The sequence below is a fragment of the Scyliorhinus canicula genome, chromosome 20, assembly GCF_902713615.1.
Source record: "Scyliorhinus canicula chromosome 20, sScyCan1.1, whole genome shotgun sequence".
Classification (NCBI taxonomy): Eukaryota; Metazoa; Chordata; class Chondrichthyes; order Carcharhiniformes; family Scyliorhinidae; genus Scyliorhinus; species Scyliorhinus canicula.
Genome location: NC_052165.1, coordinates 85,637,278 through 85,655,097, shown reverse-complemented (window position 1 = coordinate 85,655,097; position 17,820 = coordinate 85,637,278). Strand labels below are relative to the sequence as shown.

Genomic DNA, 17,820 nt, shown 5'->3' with positions numbered 1-17,820 from the left:
CCAACCCCCCCGAACCCAACCCCCCCGAACCCAACCCCCCCGAACCCAACCCCCCCGAACCCAACCCCCCGAACCCAACCCCCCAAACCCAACCCCCCCGAACCCAACCCCCCAACCCCAACCCCCCCAACCCCGACCCCCCCCAACCCCCCCAAACCCAACCCACCCCCATTCCCAACCCCCCGATTCCCAACCCCCCCAAACCCAACCCCCCCAAACCCAACCCCCCAAACCCAACCCCCCCAAACCCAACCCCCCAAACCCAACCCTCCAAACCCAACCCCCCATTCCCAACCCCCCCAAACCCAACTCCCCGTATCTCGATACCCCCTCCCAAATCCGATACCGCCTCCCAAACCCAAGCCCAACCTCTCCCTCCTTCCACAATAATTCCTGTCCTTTTGGTTTTAACAGAGCCTTTGGCGCGATCGAATAAACTACTTGCCTGGTGCCAGAGGCAGACTCAGGGTTATAAGAATGTCAGTGTGGTGGATCTGACAACATCGTGGAAAAGTGGCCTGGCCCTTTCAGCCATCATACATCGATACCGGCCAGACCTCATGTGAGTTCAAACTCCTTTCGACGCGATATAGGAGCAAATTCCAGTGATTCCTCTCACAGGAAATGGCAGCAAGAAACCTGTCTCCCTCCACAACGACGGCTGCTGTTCCAGGCATTTACTGTCAAAGCCTGTATTCCCCGATACCTTCAACAGCTGCATTAGTGCGAGAGCCTGTATTCCCCGATACCTTCAACAGCTGCATTAGTGCGAGAGCCTGTATTCCCCGATACCTTCAACAGCTGCCTGAATGCCCCGATACTCTCAACAATGGCTGTATTGCTGCATTCGTGCGAGAGCCTGTATTCCCCAGTACCCTCAACAGCGGCATTAGTGTGAGAGCCTGTATTCCACGACACCCTCACCAATCGCAGTATTGCTGCATTAGTGTGAGAGCCTGTATTCCCCGATACCTTCAACAATGGCTGTATTGCTGCATTAGTGCGAGAGCCTGTATTCCCCGATACCTTCAACAGCTGCATTAGTGCGAGAGCCTGTATTCCCCGATACCTTCAACAGCTGCATTAGTGTGAGCGCCTGAATGCCCCGATACTCTCAACAATCGCAGTATTGCTGCATTAGTGTGTGAGCCTGTATTCCCCAGTACCCTCAACAATCGCAGTATTGCTGCATTAGTGTGAGAGCCTGTATTCCCCGGGACCCTCAACAATCGCAGTATTGCTGCATTAGTGTGAGAGCCTGTATTTCCCCAATACCCTCAATCGCAGTATTGCTGCATTAGTGTGAGAGCCTGTATTCCCAATACCATCAATCGCAGTATTGCTGCATTAGTGCGAGAGCCTGTATTCCCCGATACCCTCAACAGCTGCATTAGTGCGAGAGCCTGTATTCCCCGATACCTTCAACAGCTGCATTAGTGTGAGAGCCTGTATTCCCCGATACCTTCAACAGCTGCATTAGTGTGAGCGCCTGAATGCCCCGATACTCTCAACAATCGCAGTATTGCTGCATTAGTGTGTGAGCCTGTATTCCCCAGTACCCTCAACAATCGCAGTATTGCTGCATTAGTGTGAGAGCCTGTATTCCCCGGGACCCTCAACAATCGCAGTATTGCTGCATTAGTGTGAGAGCCTGTATTTCCCCAATACCCTCAATCGCAGTATTGCTGCATTAGTGTGAGAGCCTGTATTCCCAATACCATCAATCGCAGTATTGCTGCATTAGTGTGAGAGCCTGTATTCCCAATACCATCAATCGCAGTATTGCTGCATTAGTGTGAGAGCCTGTATTCCCAATACCATCAATCGCAGTATTGCTGCATTAGTGTGAGAGCCTGTATTCCCAATACCATCAATCGCAGTATTGCTGCATTAGTGTGAGAGCCTGTATTCCCAATACCATCAATCGCAGTATTGCTGCATTAGTGCGAGAGCCTGTATTCCCCAATACCACCAATCGCAGTATTGCTGCATTAGTGTGAGAGCCTGTATTCCCCGATACCCTCAATAATCGCAGTATTGCTGCATTAGTGTGAGAGCCTGTATTCCCCGGGACCCTCAACAATCGCAGTATTGCTGCATTAGTGTGAGAGCCTGTATTCCCAATACCATCAATCGCAGTATTGCTGCATTAGTGTGAGAGCCTGTATTCCCCGATACCCTCAATCGCAGTATGGCTGCATTAGTGTGAGAGCCTGTATTCCCCGATACCCTCAACAATCGCAGTATTGCTGCATTAGTGCGAGAGCCTGTATTCCCCGACACCCTCAACAATCGCAGTATTGCTGCATTAGGTTGAGAGCCTGTATTCCCCGATACCCTCAACAATCGCTGTATTGCTGCATTAGTGTGAGAGCCTGTATTCCCCGATACCCTCAATCGCAGTATGGCTGCATTAGTGTGAGAGCCTGTATTCCCCGATACCCTCAACAATCGCAGTATTGCTGCATTAGTGCGAGAGCCTGTATTCCCCGACACCCTCAACAATCGCAGTATTGCTGCATTAGGTTGAGAGCCTGTATTCCCCGATACCCTCAACAATCGCTGTATTGCTGCATTAGTGTGAGAGCCTGTATTCCCCAATACCCTCAATCGCAGTATTGCTGCATTAGTGTGAGAGCCTGTATTCCCCGACACCCTCACCAATCGCAGTATTGCTGCATTAGTGTGAGAGCCTGTATACCCCGATACCCTCAATCGCAGTATTGCTGCATTAGTGTGAGAGCCTGTATTCCCCAATACCATCAATCGCAGTATTGCTGCATTAGTGTGAGAGCCTGTATTCCCCGACACCCTCACCAATCGCAGTATTGCTGCATTAGTGTGAGAGCCTGTATACCCCGATACCCTCAATCGCAGTATTGCTGCATTAGTGTGAGAGCCTGTATTCCCCGATACCATCAACAATCGCAGTATTGCTGCATTAGTGTGAGAGCCTGTATTCCCCAATACCATCAACAATCGCAGTATTGCTGCATTAGTGCGAGAGCCTGTATTCCCCGACACCCTCAACAATCGCAGTATTGCTGCATTAGTGTGAGAGCCTGTATTCCCCGACACCCTCAACAATCGCAGTATAGCTGCATTAGTGTGAGAGCCTGTATTCCCCAATACCCTCACCAGTCGCAGTATTGCTGCATTAGTGCGATAGCCTGTATTCCCCGATACCATCAATCGCAGTATTGCTGCATTAGTGTGAGAGCCTGTCTTCCCCAATACCCTCAATCGCAGTATTGCTGCATTAGTGTGAGAGCCTGTATTCCCCAATACCCTCAATCGCAGTATTGCTGCATTAGTGTGAGAACCTGTATTCCCCAATACCATCAACAATCTCAGTATTGCTGCATTAGTGTGAGAGCCTGTATTCCCCGATACCATCAATCGCATGTTTGCTGCATTAGTGTGAGAGCCTGTATTCCCCGATACCCTCAATAATCGCAGTATTGCTGCATTATTGAACAGGGGCATGATTGAGGGGTGCTTCGGAATCCTGACAATGTGGTTGAGGTGCCTGGACGGCAACGGAGGGGTGGCGCTGGGAAGGTGCTCCGCATCGTGATCTCCTGACTGTGAGAGGGAAGACCTGGTCCTGGGCCTCAGCCACCGCCTGCACAGGTCTACGGATCACCTCCGTGTCGGTGCCCTTGTCACTGGTTGGTACCTGGGGTTGCAGCTGTAGCGGGGGGGGGGGGGGGGGGGGGGGGGGGTGGCGATACCAGATGGACCCATCCCGTCACCAGCAGGTCCTACAAGACACGAGACAAGGTGCATGATTGGACTGGAGAGAGCAGGGGTGTGGGAGGATAGTGGGTGTGAGGGGAGTGAGGGGGTGGTGTGGGGGTGGTGTGGGTGTGAGGGGGTGGGGGGGTGGTGGGGTGACGGTGGTGTGGGGGTAATGGTGGTGTGGGAGTTGGAGTGAGGGGGTGGTGTGAGGCTGGAGGTGGTGTGGGTGTGAGGGGGTGGTATGGGGGTGGTGTGGGTGTGAGGGGGTGACGGTGGTGTGGGGGTGAGGGGGTGACGGTGGTGTGGGAGTGAGGGGGTGGTGTGGGGTTGGGGTGGTGTGGGTGTGAGGGGGTGACGGTGGTGTGGGAGTGAGGGGGTGGTGTGGGGGTGACGGGGGTGGGGGGGTGAGAAAGATGGGAGTGTGGGGGTGAGGGGGTGGTGTGGGTATGAGGGGGTGACGGTGGTGTGGGAGTGAGGGGGTGTGGGGGTGGGGGGGTGGTGTGGGGGTGACGGTGGTGTGGGGGTGATGGTGGTGTGGGGGTGACGGTGGTGTGGGAGTGAGGGGGTGGTGTGTGGGGGTGGGGGTGACGGTGTTGTGGGGGTGAGGGGGTGGTGTGTGGGGGTGGGGGTGACGGTTTTGTGGGGGTGAGGGGGTGGTGTGTGGAGGTGGGGGTGACGGTGTTGTGGGGGTGAGGGGGGTGGTGTGGGGGTGAGGGAGTGGTGTGGGGGTGATGGTGGCGTGGGGGTGACGGTGAGGGGGTGGTGTGGGGGTGACAGCGGTGGGGGGGTGGTGTGGGGGTGATGGTGGTGTGGGGGTGACGGTGAGGGGGGTGGTGTGGGGGTGAGGGGGGTGGTGTGGGGGTGAGGAAGGTGGGAGTGAGGGGGTGGTGTGGGGGTGAGGGGGGTGGTGTGGGGGTGATGGTGGTGTGGGGGTGACGGTGTTGTGGGGGTGAGGGGGGTGGTGTAGGGGTGAGGGAGTGGTGTGGGAGTGAGGGGGGGTGGGTTTGTGTCCCAGGGGGTGGATAGCTTGTGGCTTCAGTAGCTTCAGGCACCTGGCCAGCGCTCCCGGCGTGCGGTGCACGTTAGGGGCTCGGATGTCCTTCGGTTTGGTGGGGGTTTGGGTAACGGATGAGTGGGTTTGTGCCAGTGGCTCGGTACCGGCTGCTTACTCACCCTGGCCGCTCTGAGGAGATGGTGCAGTGTCTTCCTGCATTGCTGGCTGGTCCGGGCGGTGTTGCCCACGGTGCTGACGGCCTCCGCCCTGGCAAGTCGAACGCCGGCATCCCGAGCCGGTGTACAGTGTCACCCGCCTCTCCTCCAAGGCGTGCAGTGCTGCAGGACCTTGAGCTTGTCCTCAGTAAAATGGGGCGCCGTTTTCCTCGCTGCCATCTTGGCTGGGATGGTGTGTGTGGGGAGTGGAGTGTGCATATTCAGGCCTCCTGAGTGTCAATCAGGTGCATCCGGCACCGTTTCTCATTGGAGTCGGTTGTGTTCCGTGTGATGCCGGTGAGAGCTCATTAATGGTCGTTGGATTGGTCCAGGGGCTGTGCCAGCTTTGCTGTCGTAGAACTCAGCAAATCCTGCCCCGGTGTCAACACTTAGTCTCAGGAATGGAGAATTCCGCCGTGAATGGAGAATCCCGCCATCTTTTTGTTCCAGTGTCTCCCGGTCTTTTTGCCAAAGGCTTTTTTTCACGGAGTGGATAAGCTGGTTTTTGTTGTTTGTGTGGGCAGGGAAGGCTGTGAGGGTTATGGAGGCGGAGCTTCAAACGTGGGCGGAGTCGATGGCTTGCGCTTCCGATTTTGCTGCATTATTACTGGGCGGTGAATGCAGAGAAGGTGCAGGAGGAGGTTTTGTGGTTGTGGACAGAGGCGGGGTCCTGTCAGGGGTCATGGCTGCAGGCGCTGGCTATGGGGCTGCTGTCGCTGGCCCCAGGGAAGTATTCCGGGAATCCGGTAGTGGGAGTCACGCTGAGGATCTGAGGGCAATTTCGACAGCATTTCAAGTTGACAGGATCGAAGGCGACGCCGATGAGAGGGGATCATGGGTTTGAGCCGGGGAGGATGGATGGAGGTTCTGTCGCTGGGAGGAGAAAGGGGTAAAAGAGATGTTTGTGGCGGGGCGGTTGGCAAGTCTGGAGGAGCTGGGAGTGAAGTACGGCCCACAGCGTGAGGAGGGTTTTGGGTATATGCAGGTGCGGGATTTCACAAGAAAGACTTTTCCGAGTTCCCGGGAGGCATCGTCCCCGTTGCTGGAGGAGGCGCTGGAGGGGTTGGACTGTGGGGTCGTCTCAGCGATTTATTATAGGATTATGGAGGAGAGCAAGGAGTCTATGGAAAGGATTAAGACCAAGTGGGAGGGATAGTTCGGGATGGGCCTACAAGAAGGCTTATGGTGTAAAGTGCTGCGAAGGGTCAATACCTCGACCTCGTGTGCGAGGTTGGGGTTCATTCAGTTGAAAATGGTGTGCAGGCATACTTAACAAAGGCAAGGAGGAGCTGAGTGTTTGAGAAGGTGGAGGACAGTTCTGAGCGATGTGGGAGGGGCCTAATCAATCATGTCCATGTGTTCTGTTCCTGCCCGAAGTTGGAGAGGTATTGGGGTCGTTTTTCAGCACCATGTCGGAGGTTCTGCACATGAAACTGGAGACGATTGAGCCTTTGTGTCGTTGATTGCCCGCAGGCAGGTCTTGTTGGGGTGGAGTCAGCTTCTCCCCCCCCACCCGCAGAGCCTCGGCCTGGCTGGGGGACCTGCTGCAGTTTCTGTCCTTGGAAAAGGTGAAATTTGTCCTGAGAGAGGCGGCGGTTAAGGAGGTTCCACCAGAGATGGGAGGGGGGGTTGTTCATTTTGCAGATCTGGTTGCTGCCAAGGTGTGGCTGGGACGGGGGGGAAGGTGGGGAATTGTTGGTGTAAAATGTTAACTAAAAATGTTTTTTTAAAAAGAAATGGCAAGTGACAGGAAGGCCTGGGCCCCGCTTGCAGCCGGACAGAAGGTGTTCTTGCCAAGCCGTCACCCAGACTGCGTTTCGTGTTTCCGATGTCGAGGAGGCGGCAGGTTCTGTGGCTGTCATGGTGGAATAGCTGGTGTGAGATGTGGGGGAGAGGAATGCCGCAGTGTGTGAGGCTGAGCCGAGGCTACAGGTGTGGCGCGCGAACGGTGGTTGTTGAAGATTGTTGGTAGATGAGGGTGGCTGGTTTAGCACAGTGGGCTAAACAGCTGGCTTGTAATGCAGAACAAGGCCAGCAGCGCGGGTTCAATTCCCGTAACAGCCTCCCCGAGCAGGCGCCGGAATGTGGCGACTAGGGGATTTTCACAGTAACTTGATTGAAGCCTACTCGTGACAATAAGCGATTATTATTATTATTATTATTATTATTAAAAAGAGAAGGTCAGGTGAAGGGAGAGTAACAAATCTGAAGCAAACGTTCCAGCGACAGAAGAATTATGGTCAAGACAGAGTGAGACAGGGCCGGACAGAGAATTTAACGGCCATGGTCAATAAAGTTCATCCAAATGGGAGCAAAAACATCAAATTAAACGCTGCTGTAATTGTCATTCCGGAGACTGGAGTTTGATGAGTTCTGGGAGTGAGAGACCGGGAGGTGGGGCCTGCCTGGGAGTGAGAGACCTGCAGGTGGGGCCTGCCTGGGAGTGAGAGACCTGGAGATGGGGCCCTGCCCGGGAGGGTTGACACTGGAGGTGGGGCCTGCCCGGGAGGGTTGACACTGGAGGTGGGGCCTGCCCGTGGTGTTGACACTGGAGGTGGGGCCTGCCCGGGAGGGTTGATACTGGAGATGGGGCCTGCCCGGGAGGGTTGACACTGGAGGTGGGGTCTGCCCGGGAGGGTTGACACTGGAGGTGGGGCCTGCCCGGGAGGGTTGACACTGGATGGACAAAACTGGAGCCCAGAGAATTCAATGGAAGTAAACATGAAGCTAGCCACTTAGGACCATAAAAAGGATTGAATGTGGTGCTTTCTCAATGGTGAAAATCTAGAAAGAATGGAGACACAATCAGGAGATGCTGAACAATTTCAGCTGGTCTGACAGCATCTGTGGAGAGAGACGGGAGCTAACGTATAGTGTCTGGATGTCTCTTTACCAAAGAGACTTGAGGATCAAGTAAATAGGTCAGAACATTATTATGAACTAGTAGAGAAAAAATCTAAATGGCTAATGTAATACTGGCCTTTATAGCTAGAGGAATAGAATGCAAAGGGGTAGAGGTATATAAAGAGATTACACATACTAGGGATGTATTCAATAGAATTTGGAGGGCGGAGGGGTAATTTGATTGAGCTTTTCAAAATATTGCAATACCAGAGAATTTGCTTTTATATTCTTTTGTGTGTTGCTGGCTACGCCAGCATTTATTGCCCATCCCTAATTGTCAGTGAGAAGGTGGTGGTGAGCTGTAGGTACATCCACAGTGCTGTTGGGTGGAAGTTCCATAAGATATAGGAACAGAATTAGGCCACTCGGCCCATCGAGTCTGCTCCGCCATTCAATCATGGCTGATATTTTCTCATCCAGGATTTAACTCTTAACAATGAAGGCACAGCAATAAAGTTCAAGTCAGGATGTACCAGCCTCCCCGGACAGGCGCCGGAATGTGGCGACTAGGGGCTTTTCACAGTAACTTCATTGAAGCCTACTCGTGACAATAAGCGATGATTATTATTATTATTATTATTATTATTATTATTAAAAAGAGAAGAAGGTCAGGTGAAGGGAGAGTAACAAATCTGAAGCAAACGTTCCAGCGACAGAAGAATTATGGTCAAGACAGAGTGAGACAGGGCCGGACAGAGAATTTAACGGCCACGGTCAATAAAGTTCATCCAAATGGGAGCAAAAACATCAAATTAAACTCTGCTGTAATTGTCATTCCGGAGACAGGAGTTTGATGAGTTCTGGGAGTGAGAGACCTGGAGGTGGGGTCTGCCCGGGAGTGAGAGACCTGGAGGTGGGGCCTGCCTGGGACTGAGAGACCTGGAGGTGGGGCCTGCCTGGGAGTGAGAGACCTGGAGGTGGGGCCTGCCTGGGAGTGAGAGACCTGGAGGTGGGGCCTGCCTGGGACTGAGAGACCTGGAGGTGGGGCCTGCCTGGGAGTGAGAGACCTGGAGGTGGGGCCTGCCTGGGAGTGAGAGACCTGGAGGTGGGGTCTGCCCGGGGTGTTGACACTGGAGGTGGGGTCTGCCCGGGAGGGTTGACATTGGAGGTGGGGTCTGCCCGGGAGTGAGAGACCGGGAGGTGGGGTCTGCCCGGGAGGGTTGACACTGGAGGTGGGGTCTGCCCGGGAGTGAGAGACCGGGAGGGGGGGTCTGCCCGGGACTGAGAGACCTGGAGGTGGGGTCTGCCCGGGAGGGTTGACACTGGAGGTGGGGTCTGCCCGGGAGTGAGAGACCGGGAGGTGGGATCTGCCCGGGACTGAGAGACCTGGAGGTGGGGTCTGCCCGGGACTGAGAGACCTGGAGGTGGGGTCTGCCCGGGAGGGTTGACACTGGAGGTGGGGTCTGCCCGGGAGTGAGAGACCGGGAGGTGGGATCTGCCCGGGACTGAGAGACCTGGAGGTGGGGTCTGCCCGGGACTGAGAGACCTGGAGGTGGGGTCTGCCCGGGACTGAGAGACCGGGAGGTGGGGCCTGCCCGGGAGTGAGAGACCTGGAGGTGGGGCCTGCCTGGAAGTGAGAGACCTGGAGGTGGGGTCTGCCTGGGAGGGTTGATACTGGAGGTGGGGCCCTGCCCGGGATGATGACACTGGAGGTGGGGCCTGCCCGGGGTGTTGACACTGGAGGTGGGGCCCTGCCCGGGATGATGACACTGGAGGTGGGGTCTGTCCGGGGTGATGACACTGGAGGTGGGGTCTGTCCGGGGAGGGTTGACACTGGAGGTGGGGTCTGTCCGGGAGGGTTGACACTGGAGGTGGGGTCTGTCCGGGGAGGGTTGACACTGGAGGTGGGGCCCTGCCCGGGAGGGTTGACACTGGAGGTGGGGCCTGCCTGGGAGGGTTGACACTGGAGGTGGGGCCTGCCCGGGATGATGACACTGGAGGTGGGGTCTGCCCGTGGTGTTGACACTGGAGGTGGGGTCTGCCCGGGAGGGTTGACACTGGAGGTGGGGTCTGCTCGGGAGGGTTGACACTGGAGGTGGGGTCTGCCCGGAGTGTTGACACTGGAGGTGGGGCCTGCCCGGGGTGATGCACTGGAGGTGGGGTCTGCCCGGGAAGGGTTGACACTGGAGGTGGGGTCTGCCTGGGAGGGTTGACACTGGAGGTGGGGCCTGCACGGGAGGGTTGACACTGGAGGTGGGGCCTGCCCGGGAGGGTTGACACTGGAGGTGGGGCCTGCCCGGGAGGGTTGACACTGGAGGTGTGGTCTGCTCGGGAGGGTTGACACTGGAGGTGGGGCCTGCCCGGGAGGGTTGACCCTGGAGGTGGGGTCTGCCCGGGGAGAGTTGACCCAGGAGGTGGGGCCTGCCCGGGAGGGTTGACACTGGAGGTGGGGTCTGCCCGGGAGGGTTGACACTGGAGGTGGGGTCTGCCCGGGATGTTGACACTGGAGGTGGGGCCTGCCCGGGAGGGTTGACACTGGAGGTGGGGCCTGTCCGGGCAGGGTTGACACTGGAGGTGGGGCCTGCCCGGGGTGATGACACTGGAGGTGGGGCCTGTCCGGGGTGATGACACTGGAGGGTGGGGCCTGTCCGGGGAGGGTTGACACTGGAGGTGGGGCCTGCCCGGGGAGGGTTGACACTGGAGGTGGGGCCTGCCCGGGGAGGGTTGACACTGGAGGTGGGGCCTGTCCGGGGTGTTGACACTGGAGGTGGGGCCTGCCCGGGAGGATTGACACTGGAGGTGGGGTCTGCCCGGGGTGTTGACACTGGAGGTGGGGCCTGCCCGGGAGGGTTGACACTGGAGGTGGGGTCTGCCCGGGAGGATTGACACTGGAGGTGGGGTCTGCCCGGGGTGTTGACACTGGAGGTGGGGTCTGTCCGGGAGGGTTGACACTGGAGGTGAGGCCTGCCCGGGAGGGTTGACACTGGAGGTGGGGTCCGCCCGGGAGGGTTGACACTGGAGGCTGATATTGTTGGCTGTATTTATTGAATGTTATTTTCATGTCCACTTGCAGAGACTTTGACCAGCTGAATGAGAAGGACGTGGAGAGCAATAACCAGATGGCATTTGATGTTGCCGAGCGGGAGTTTGGAATATCCCCCATAATGACGGGGAAGGAAATGGCTGCAGTGGGCGAACCAGACAAGCTGAGCATGGTCATGTACCTTTCACAGTTCTATGAAATGCTCAAGGACACAGCCCCTGAGGGTGAGCAGCGACGGCGAAGGCAGCGACGGTAAAGGCAGTGTCGGTGAAGGCAGTGTGGGCGAAGGCAGTGTCGGACGAAGGCAGTGTGGGCGAAGGCAGTGTGGGCGAAGGCCGCGTGGGCGAAGGCCGCGTGGGCGAAGGCAGTGTCGGTGAAGGCAGTGTGGGTGAAGGCAGTGTCGGGCGAAGGCAGTGTGGGCGAAGGCAGTGTGGGTGAAGGCAGTGTGGGCGAAGGCAGTGTGGGTGAAGGCAGTGTGGGCGAAGGCAGTGTGGGTGAAGGCAGTGTGGGCGAAGGCAGTGTCGGTGAAGGCAGTGTGGGTGAAGGCAGTGTCGGGCGAAGGCAGTGTGGGCGAAGGCAGTGTGGGTGAAGGCAGTGTGGGCGAAGGCAGTGTGGGTGAAGGCAGTGTGGGCGAAGGCAGTGTGGGCGAAGGCAGTGTGGGCGAAGGCAGTGTGGGTGAAGGCAGTGTGGGCGAAGGCAGTGTGGGTGAAGGCAGTGTGGGCGAAGGCAGTGTGGGTGAAGGCAGTGTGGGCGAAGGCAGTGTGGGCGAAGGCAGTGTGGGCGAAGGCAGTGTGGGCGAAGGCAGTGTCGGGCGAAGGCAGTGTCGGGCGAAGGCAGTGTCGGGCGAAGGCAGTGTCGGGCGAAGGCAGTGTCGGGCGAAGGCAGTGTCGGGCGAAGGCAGTGTCGGGCGAAGGCAGTGTCGATTGAAGGCAGTGTCGGGCGAAGGCAGTGTCGGGGAAGGCAGTGTCGGGCGAAGGCAGTGTGGGTGAAGGCAGTGTCGGGCGAAGGCAGTGTCGGGCGAAGGCAGTGTCGGGGAAGGCAGTGTCGGGCGAAGGCAGCGATCTACAGGCAGAGGCAGTGTGGGCGAAGGCAGTGTCGGGCGAAGGCAGTGTCGGGCGAAGGCAGTGTCGGGCGAAGGCAGCGTCGGGCGAAGGCAGCGATCTACAGGCAGAGGCAGTGTGGGCGAAGGCAGTGTCGGGCGAAGGCAGCGTCGGGCGAAGGCAGTGTGGGCGAAGGCAGTGTCGGGCGAAGGCAGTGTCGGGCGAAGGCAGTGTCGGCCGAAGGCAGTGTCGGGCGAAGGCAGCGTCGGGCGAAGGCAGCGATCTACAGGCAGAGGCAGTGTCGGGCGAAGGCAGTGTCGGGCGAAGGCAGTGTCGGGCGAAGGCAGTGTCGGGCGAAGGCAGTGTCGGGGAAGGCAGTGTCGGGCGAAGGCAGTGTGGGCGAAGGCAGTGTGGGCGAAGGCAGTGTCGGGCGAAGGCAGTGTCGGCCGAAGGCAGTGTCGGGCGAAGGCAGTGTCGGGCGAAGGCAGTGTGGGTGAAGGCAGTGTGGGTGAAGGCAGTGTGGGCGAAGGCAGTGTGGGTGAAGGCAGTGTGGGTGAAGGCAGTGTCGGGCGAAGGCAGTGTCGGGCGAAGGCAGTGTCGGGCGAAGGCAGTGTCGGGCGAAGGCAGTGTCGGGCGAAGGCAGTGTCGGGCGAAGGCAGTGTCGGGCGAAGGCAGTGTCGGGCGAAGGCAGTGTGGGCGAAGGCAGTGTCGGGCGAAGGCAGTGTCGGGCGAAGGCAGTGTCGGCCGAAGGCAGTGTCGGGCGAAGGCAGTGTCGGGCGAAGGCAGCGTCGGCGAAGGCAGCGTGGGCGAAGGCAGTGTCGGGCGAAGGCAGTGTCGGGCGAAGGCAGTGTCGGGCGAAGGCAGTGTCGGGCGAAGGCAGTGTGGGTGAAGGCAGTGTCGGGCGAAGGCAGTGTCGGGCGAAGGCAGTGTCGGCCGAAGGCAGTGTCGGGCGAAGGCAGTGTCGGGGAAGGCAGTGTCGGCCGAAGGCAGTGTCGGGCGAAGGCAGTGTCGGGCGAAGGTAGTGTCGGGCGAAGGCAGTGTCGGGCGAAGGCAGTGTCGGGCGAAGGCAGTGTCGGGCGAAGGCAGTGTCGGGCGAAGGCAGTGTCGGGCGAAGGCAGTGTCGGGCGAAGGCAGTGTCGGGCGAAGGCAGTGTCGGGCGAAGGCAGTGTCGGGCGAAGGCAACGTCGGGCGAAGGCAGCGATCTACAGGCAGAGGCAGTGTCGGGCGAAGGCAGTGTCGGGCGAAGGCAGTGTCGGGCGAAGGCAGTGTCGGGCGAAGGCAGTGTCGGGCGAAGGCAGTGTCGGGCGAAGGCAGTGTCGGGGAAGGCAGTGTCGGACGAAGGCAGTGTGGGCGAAGGCAGTGTCGGGCGAAGGCAGTGTCGGGCGAAGGCAGTGTCGGGCGAAGGCAGTGTGGGTGAAGGCAGTGTCGGGTGAAGGCAGTGTCGGGCGAAGGCAGTGTCGGGCGAAGGCAGTGTCGGGCGAAGGCAGTGTCGGGCGAAGGCAGTGTCGGGCGAAGGCAGTGTCGGGGAAGGCAGTGTCGGACGAAGGCAGTGATCTACAGGCAGAGGCAGTGTGGGCGAAGGCAGCGTTGGGCGAAGGCAGCGTCGGGCGAAGGCAGCGTCGGGCGAAGGCAGTGTGGGTGAAGGCAGTGATCTACAGGCAGAGGCAGTGTGGGCGAAGGCAGTGTCGGGCGAAGGCAGCGTCGGCGAAGGCAGTGATCTACAGGCAGAGGCAGTGTCGGCGAAGGCAGTGATCTACAGGCAGAGGCAGTGTATGACCGCAGTGGACAATTGGACTGTCTCGCTAGTGAAGCCAATCAGAGCTTCAGTGACATATGCCCACATTCCTCACTGAGTATCACTGGCTGAAGGAGCTCCCATTCCTCATGGCTAAGTGATGGCTGACGATTCTTTGGGAATGTGTGTTCAACCAATATTGGTGGGCTTGTGATAACTACCGTGTGACTTTACCTTCCTCAAACAATGAGGGTTTGGGATGGCTAGGATGTGGGTGGTGCGGTTGCACACTGGTTAGCACTGCTGCCTCACAGCACCAGGGAGCCAGGTTTAATTCCGACCTTGGGTCACTGTCTGTGCGGAGTCTGCGCGTTGTCTGCGTGAGTTTCCTCCGGGTGCTCCTGTTTCCTCCCACAGTCCAAAGACGTGCAGGTTAGGTGGGGTTACAGTGATGGGGGTGTGGAGTGGGCCCAGGTAGGATGCTGTTTCTGAGGGCGGGTGCAGACTGGATGGGCTGAAGAGCCTCCTTCTGCATTGTAGGGATTGTATGGACTCCAGTTTTGCCAGGGCTCCTTGATGCCACACTGCCGTGATGTCAAGGGTAGACATAGTGCCATGGTATCCTATTAAATGGAGACTTACACAAATAATGTAGTAAATACTTAATTAGTAACATTATAGACTTAGTAGCAAAACTGAAGCCCATCAGATGATCTGGAGGGTGACTTTGTGGATGAAAGATTGAATAAGGAAGCAGAGATTCATTGTTCTTCTAGCTGAAGAGAAGTGTAGTGACACCTCCCTCCAGGGGGTGGTGCTAATGAACAATCTAACCAGTTACCAGAGAGAGTAATACTGAGAATATTCACTGACATATTCCTGCTTGCTGAGTAAGATCTGCTGTGGATTCATCCTTTACAGTATCTGAGATCACTGTGTGCGCAATCCCATTGATTTGTGTTCCTTTATAGAATACCTGCTGGGTTTCCACGACAAATCCAACATTGTCAGTGCCACAAAGTCACCCATCTCCTTCCTCAGCCGACTCGGACAGTCCATCGCCCGCAAGCGGGGACCAAAGGTAAGATGCTTGGGGTGTGGCTGGGGTGGGCAGCAGGTGGGGGCGCAGGGTGAGTGGATTCAGGGGAGTCGCTGGCTGATTGTGGATCGTGATCAAATCCCAGCGTGAAACCAGGACGTCACTCTTCAATAATGTCTCCGTCTTCACTTCAAATAGTTTGGGATTACAGACTGAACAGGAGTGAGAGTCTGTCAGTCCCCACTCAGAGAGGAGCCAAGGACTAAAAGAAAGATCAACAACCTGTACATGGGACAGTAACATACTCCCCCTGTGTCACTCCTGTCCACTCTCACTGTGATCACTCCTGTCCACTCCCCCTGTGTCACTCCTGTCCACTCTCACTGTGGCCACTCCTGTCCACTCTCACTGTGATCACTCCTGTCCACTCCCCTTGCGTCACTCCTGTCCACTCTCACTGTGATCACTCCTGTCCACTCACTATGATCACTCCTGTCCACTCTCACTGTGATCACTCCTGTCCACTCTCACTGTGGTCACTCCTGTCCACTCTCACTGTGATCACTCCTGTCCACTCTCACTGTGATCACTCCTGTCCACTCTCACTGTGGTCACTCCTGTCCACTCTCACTGTGGTCACTCCTGTCCACTCTCACTTTTATCACTCCTGTCCACTCTCACTGTGATCACTCCTGTCCACTCTCACTGTGGTCACTCCTGTCCACTCTCACTGTGATCACTCCTGTCCACTCTCACTGTGATCACTCCTGTCCACTCTCACTGTGATCACTCCTGTCCACTCTCACTGTGATCACTCCTGTCCACTCTCACTGTGATCGCTCCTGTCCACTCTCACTGTGATCACTCCTGTCCACTCTCACTGTGGTCACTCCTGTCCACTCTCACTGTGGTCACTCCTGTCCACTCTCACTGTGGCCACTCCTGTCCACTCTCACTGTGATCACTCCTGTCCACTCCCCTTGCGTCACTCCTGTCCACTCTCACTGTGATCACTCCTGTCCACTCACTATGATCACTCCTGTCCACTCTCACTGTGATCACTCCTGTCCACTCTCACTGTGGTCACTCCTGTCCACTCTCACTGTGATCACTCCTGTCCACTCTCACTGTGATCACTCCTGTCCACTCTCACTGTGGTCACTCCTGTCCACTCTCACTGTGGTCACTCCTGTCCACTCTCACTTTTATCACTCCTGTCCACTCTCACTGTGATCACTCCTGTCCACTCTCACTGTGGTCACTCCTGTCCACTCTCACTGTGATCACTCCTGTCCACTCTCACTGTGATCACTCCTGTCCACTCTCACTGTGATCACTCCTGTCCACTCTCACTGTGATCACTCCTGTCCACTCTCACTGTGATCGCTCCTGTCCACTCTCACTGTGATCACTCCTGTCCACTCTCACTGTGATCACTCCTGTCCACTCTCACTGTGATCACTCCTGTCCACTTGTCTCTCTGCTATTTGTGACTCAGTATTGTCCAGTACTGCCACTCTCCTGGCTGCCAATAAGCATTGTTGATGTTGCTGGGCAGGTTTCGGTTCAATTTACTTTTCATGATGCTTGAGTTTAAGTTCCTCTGAACTTCCCGCAGCCAATCGCTCCTGTGTTGATTCTGCCACTATAATTGTATGTATAATTTAGTGTTTTTGAACTGTGGCAGCCAGTTTGTACAAAGCATGATTGTACTAACAAAACCAACAGTGCATTAAACGGTCTGTTTTGTGATGGTTGTGGTATAAATATTGCCAAAGTCTGTGGTTCTCTTTGATGTAATGCCATCTTTTGCATTGCCCTGGGGTGGAGGGGGGGGGGGGGGGGGTGGTCAGACAAGGCCTTGGTTTAATATCTCCCCTGAAAAGCCTTAGCTCGGGGTGACACGGTGGCACAGTGGTTGGCACTGCTACCTCGCAGCACCAGGAACCCAGGTTCAATTCTGGCCTTGGGTGACTGCCTGTGAGGAGTTTAGCAAGTTCTCCTGTGCAGGTTAGGAGGATTCTATGTTGCCCCTTAGTGTCCAGGATGTGTGGCTTAAGTGGGGTTACGGTGAGGGAGAGGCCATCGTTGGGGTGCTCTTTCCGAGGGTCGGTGTAGACTTCATGGGCCGAATGGCCTCCTTCTGCCTTGTCAAAATTCTGTAAATAGCGTTTACCATATATACAGATACAGGAATGTAGATCTAGATTCATGTCTCCACGTGTCTGGAGATTGAACTGATAACAATTTGACTTGAAGGTGAGAATCTGACTGATGAGCCATGGCTGACCCTGTGGCATGTCTCTGTGTGTCTGTGGCTGTGTGTCTGTATCTGTGTGTGTGTGTGTTTCTGCATCTGTGTGTGTGTGTGTCTGTATCTGTGTGTGTGTGTGTGTGTATCTGTGTGTGTCTGTATCTGTGTGTATCTGTGTGTGTGTGTCTGTGTGTCTGTATCTGTGTGTCTGTCTGTATCTGTGTGTGTCTGTATCTGTGTGTGTCTGTATCTGTGTGTGTCTGTGTATCTGTGTGTGTGTCTGTATCTGTGTGTCTGTGTGTGTCTGTATCTGTGTGTGTCTGTGTGTAAACTTTCCCCCTCTCACCTGTGTGTATCTGTGTTTCTGTATCTGTGTGTGTCTGTGTCTGTATCTCTGTGTGTCTCTGTCTGTGTGTCTGTATCTGTGTGTGTCTGTGTCTGTATCTCTGTGTGTCTCTGTCTGTGTGTCTGTATCTGTGTGTGTCTGTGTCTATCTCTGTGTATGTGTCGGTGTGTGTGTGGGTGTGTCTATGTGTGTTTGTGTACCTGTGTGTGTTTGTGTGTACCTGTGTGTGTCGGTGTGTGTGTCTGTGTGTCGGTGTGCGTGTCGGTGTGTGTGTGGGTGTGGGTGTGTGTGGGTGTGTGTCAGTGTGTGTGTGTCAGTGTGTGTGTGTCGGTGTGTGTGTGTCGGTGTGTGTGTTTGTGTGTACCTGTGTGTGTCTGTGTGTCGGTGTGTGTGTCTGTGTGTCGGTGTGCGTGTCGGTGTGTGTATGGGTGTGGGTGTGTGTGGGTGTGTGTCAGTGTGTGCGTGTCGGTGTGTGTGTGGGTGTGGGTGTGTGTGGGTGTGTGTCAGTGTGTAATCATTACTGCTGCAAAAGGCTTCTGTGTGGAAGACACAACTTCTAACTGGTGATA

The 17,820-nt window shown here is 56.5% G+C and overlaps 1 protein-coding gene across 1 annotated transcript in view; it reads left to right on the top strand.

Annotated features, from left to right (window-relative positions):
* LOC119954781 (F-actin-monooxygenase MICAL3-like) overlaps window positions 1–17,820 on the top strand; it is a 194,071-nt gene that overhangs the window by 7,657 nt on the left and 168,594 nt on the right. The window contains exons 4-6 of the mRNA XM_038780321.1: window positions 415–562; window positions 10,868–11,061; window positions 14,584–14,693. Coding sequence (XP_038636249.1) covers window positions 415–562; window positions 10,868–11,061; window positions 14,584–14,693 — 452 coding nt within the window. The remainder of the gene's footprint in view (window positions 1–414; window positions 563–10,867; window positions 11,062–14,583; window positions 14,694–17,820) is intronic.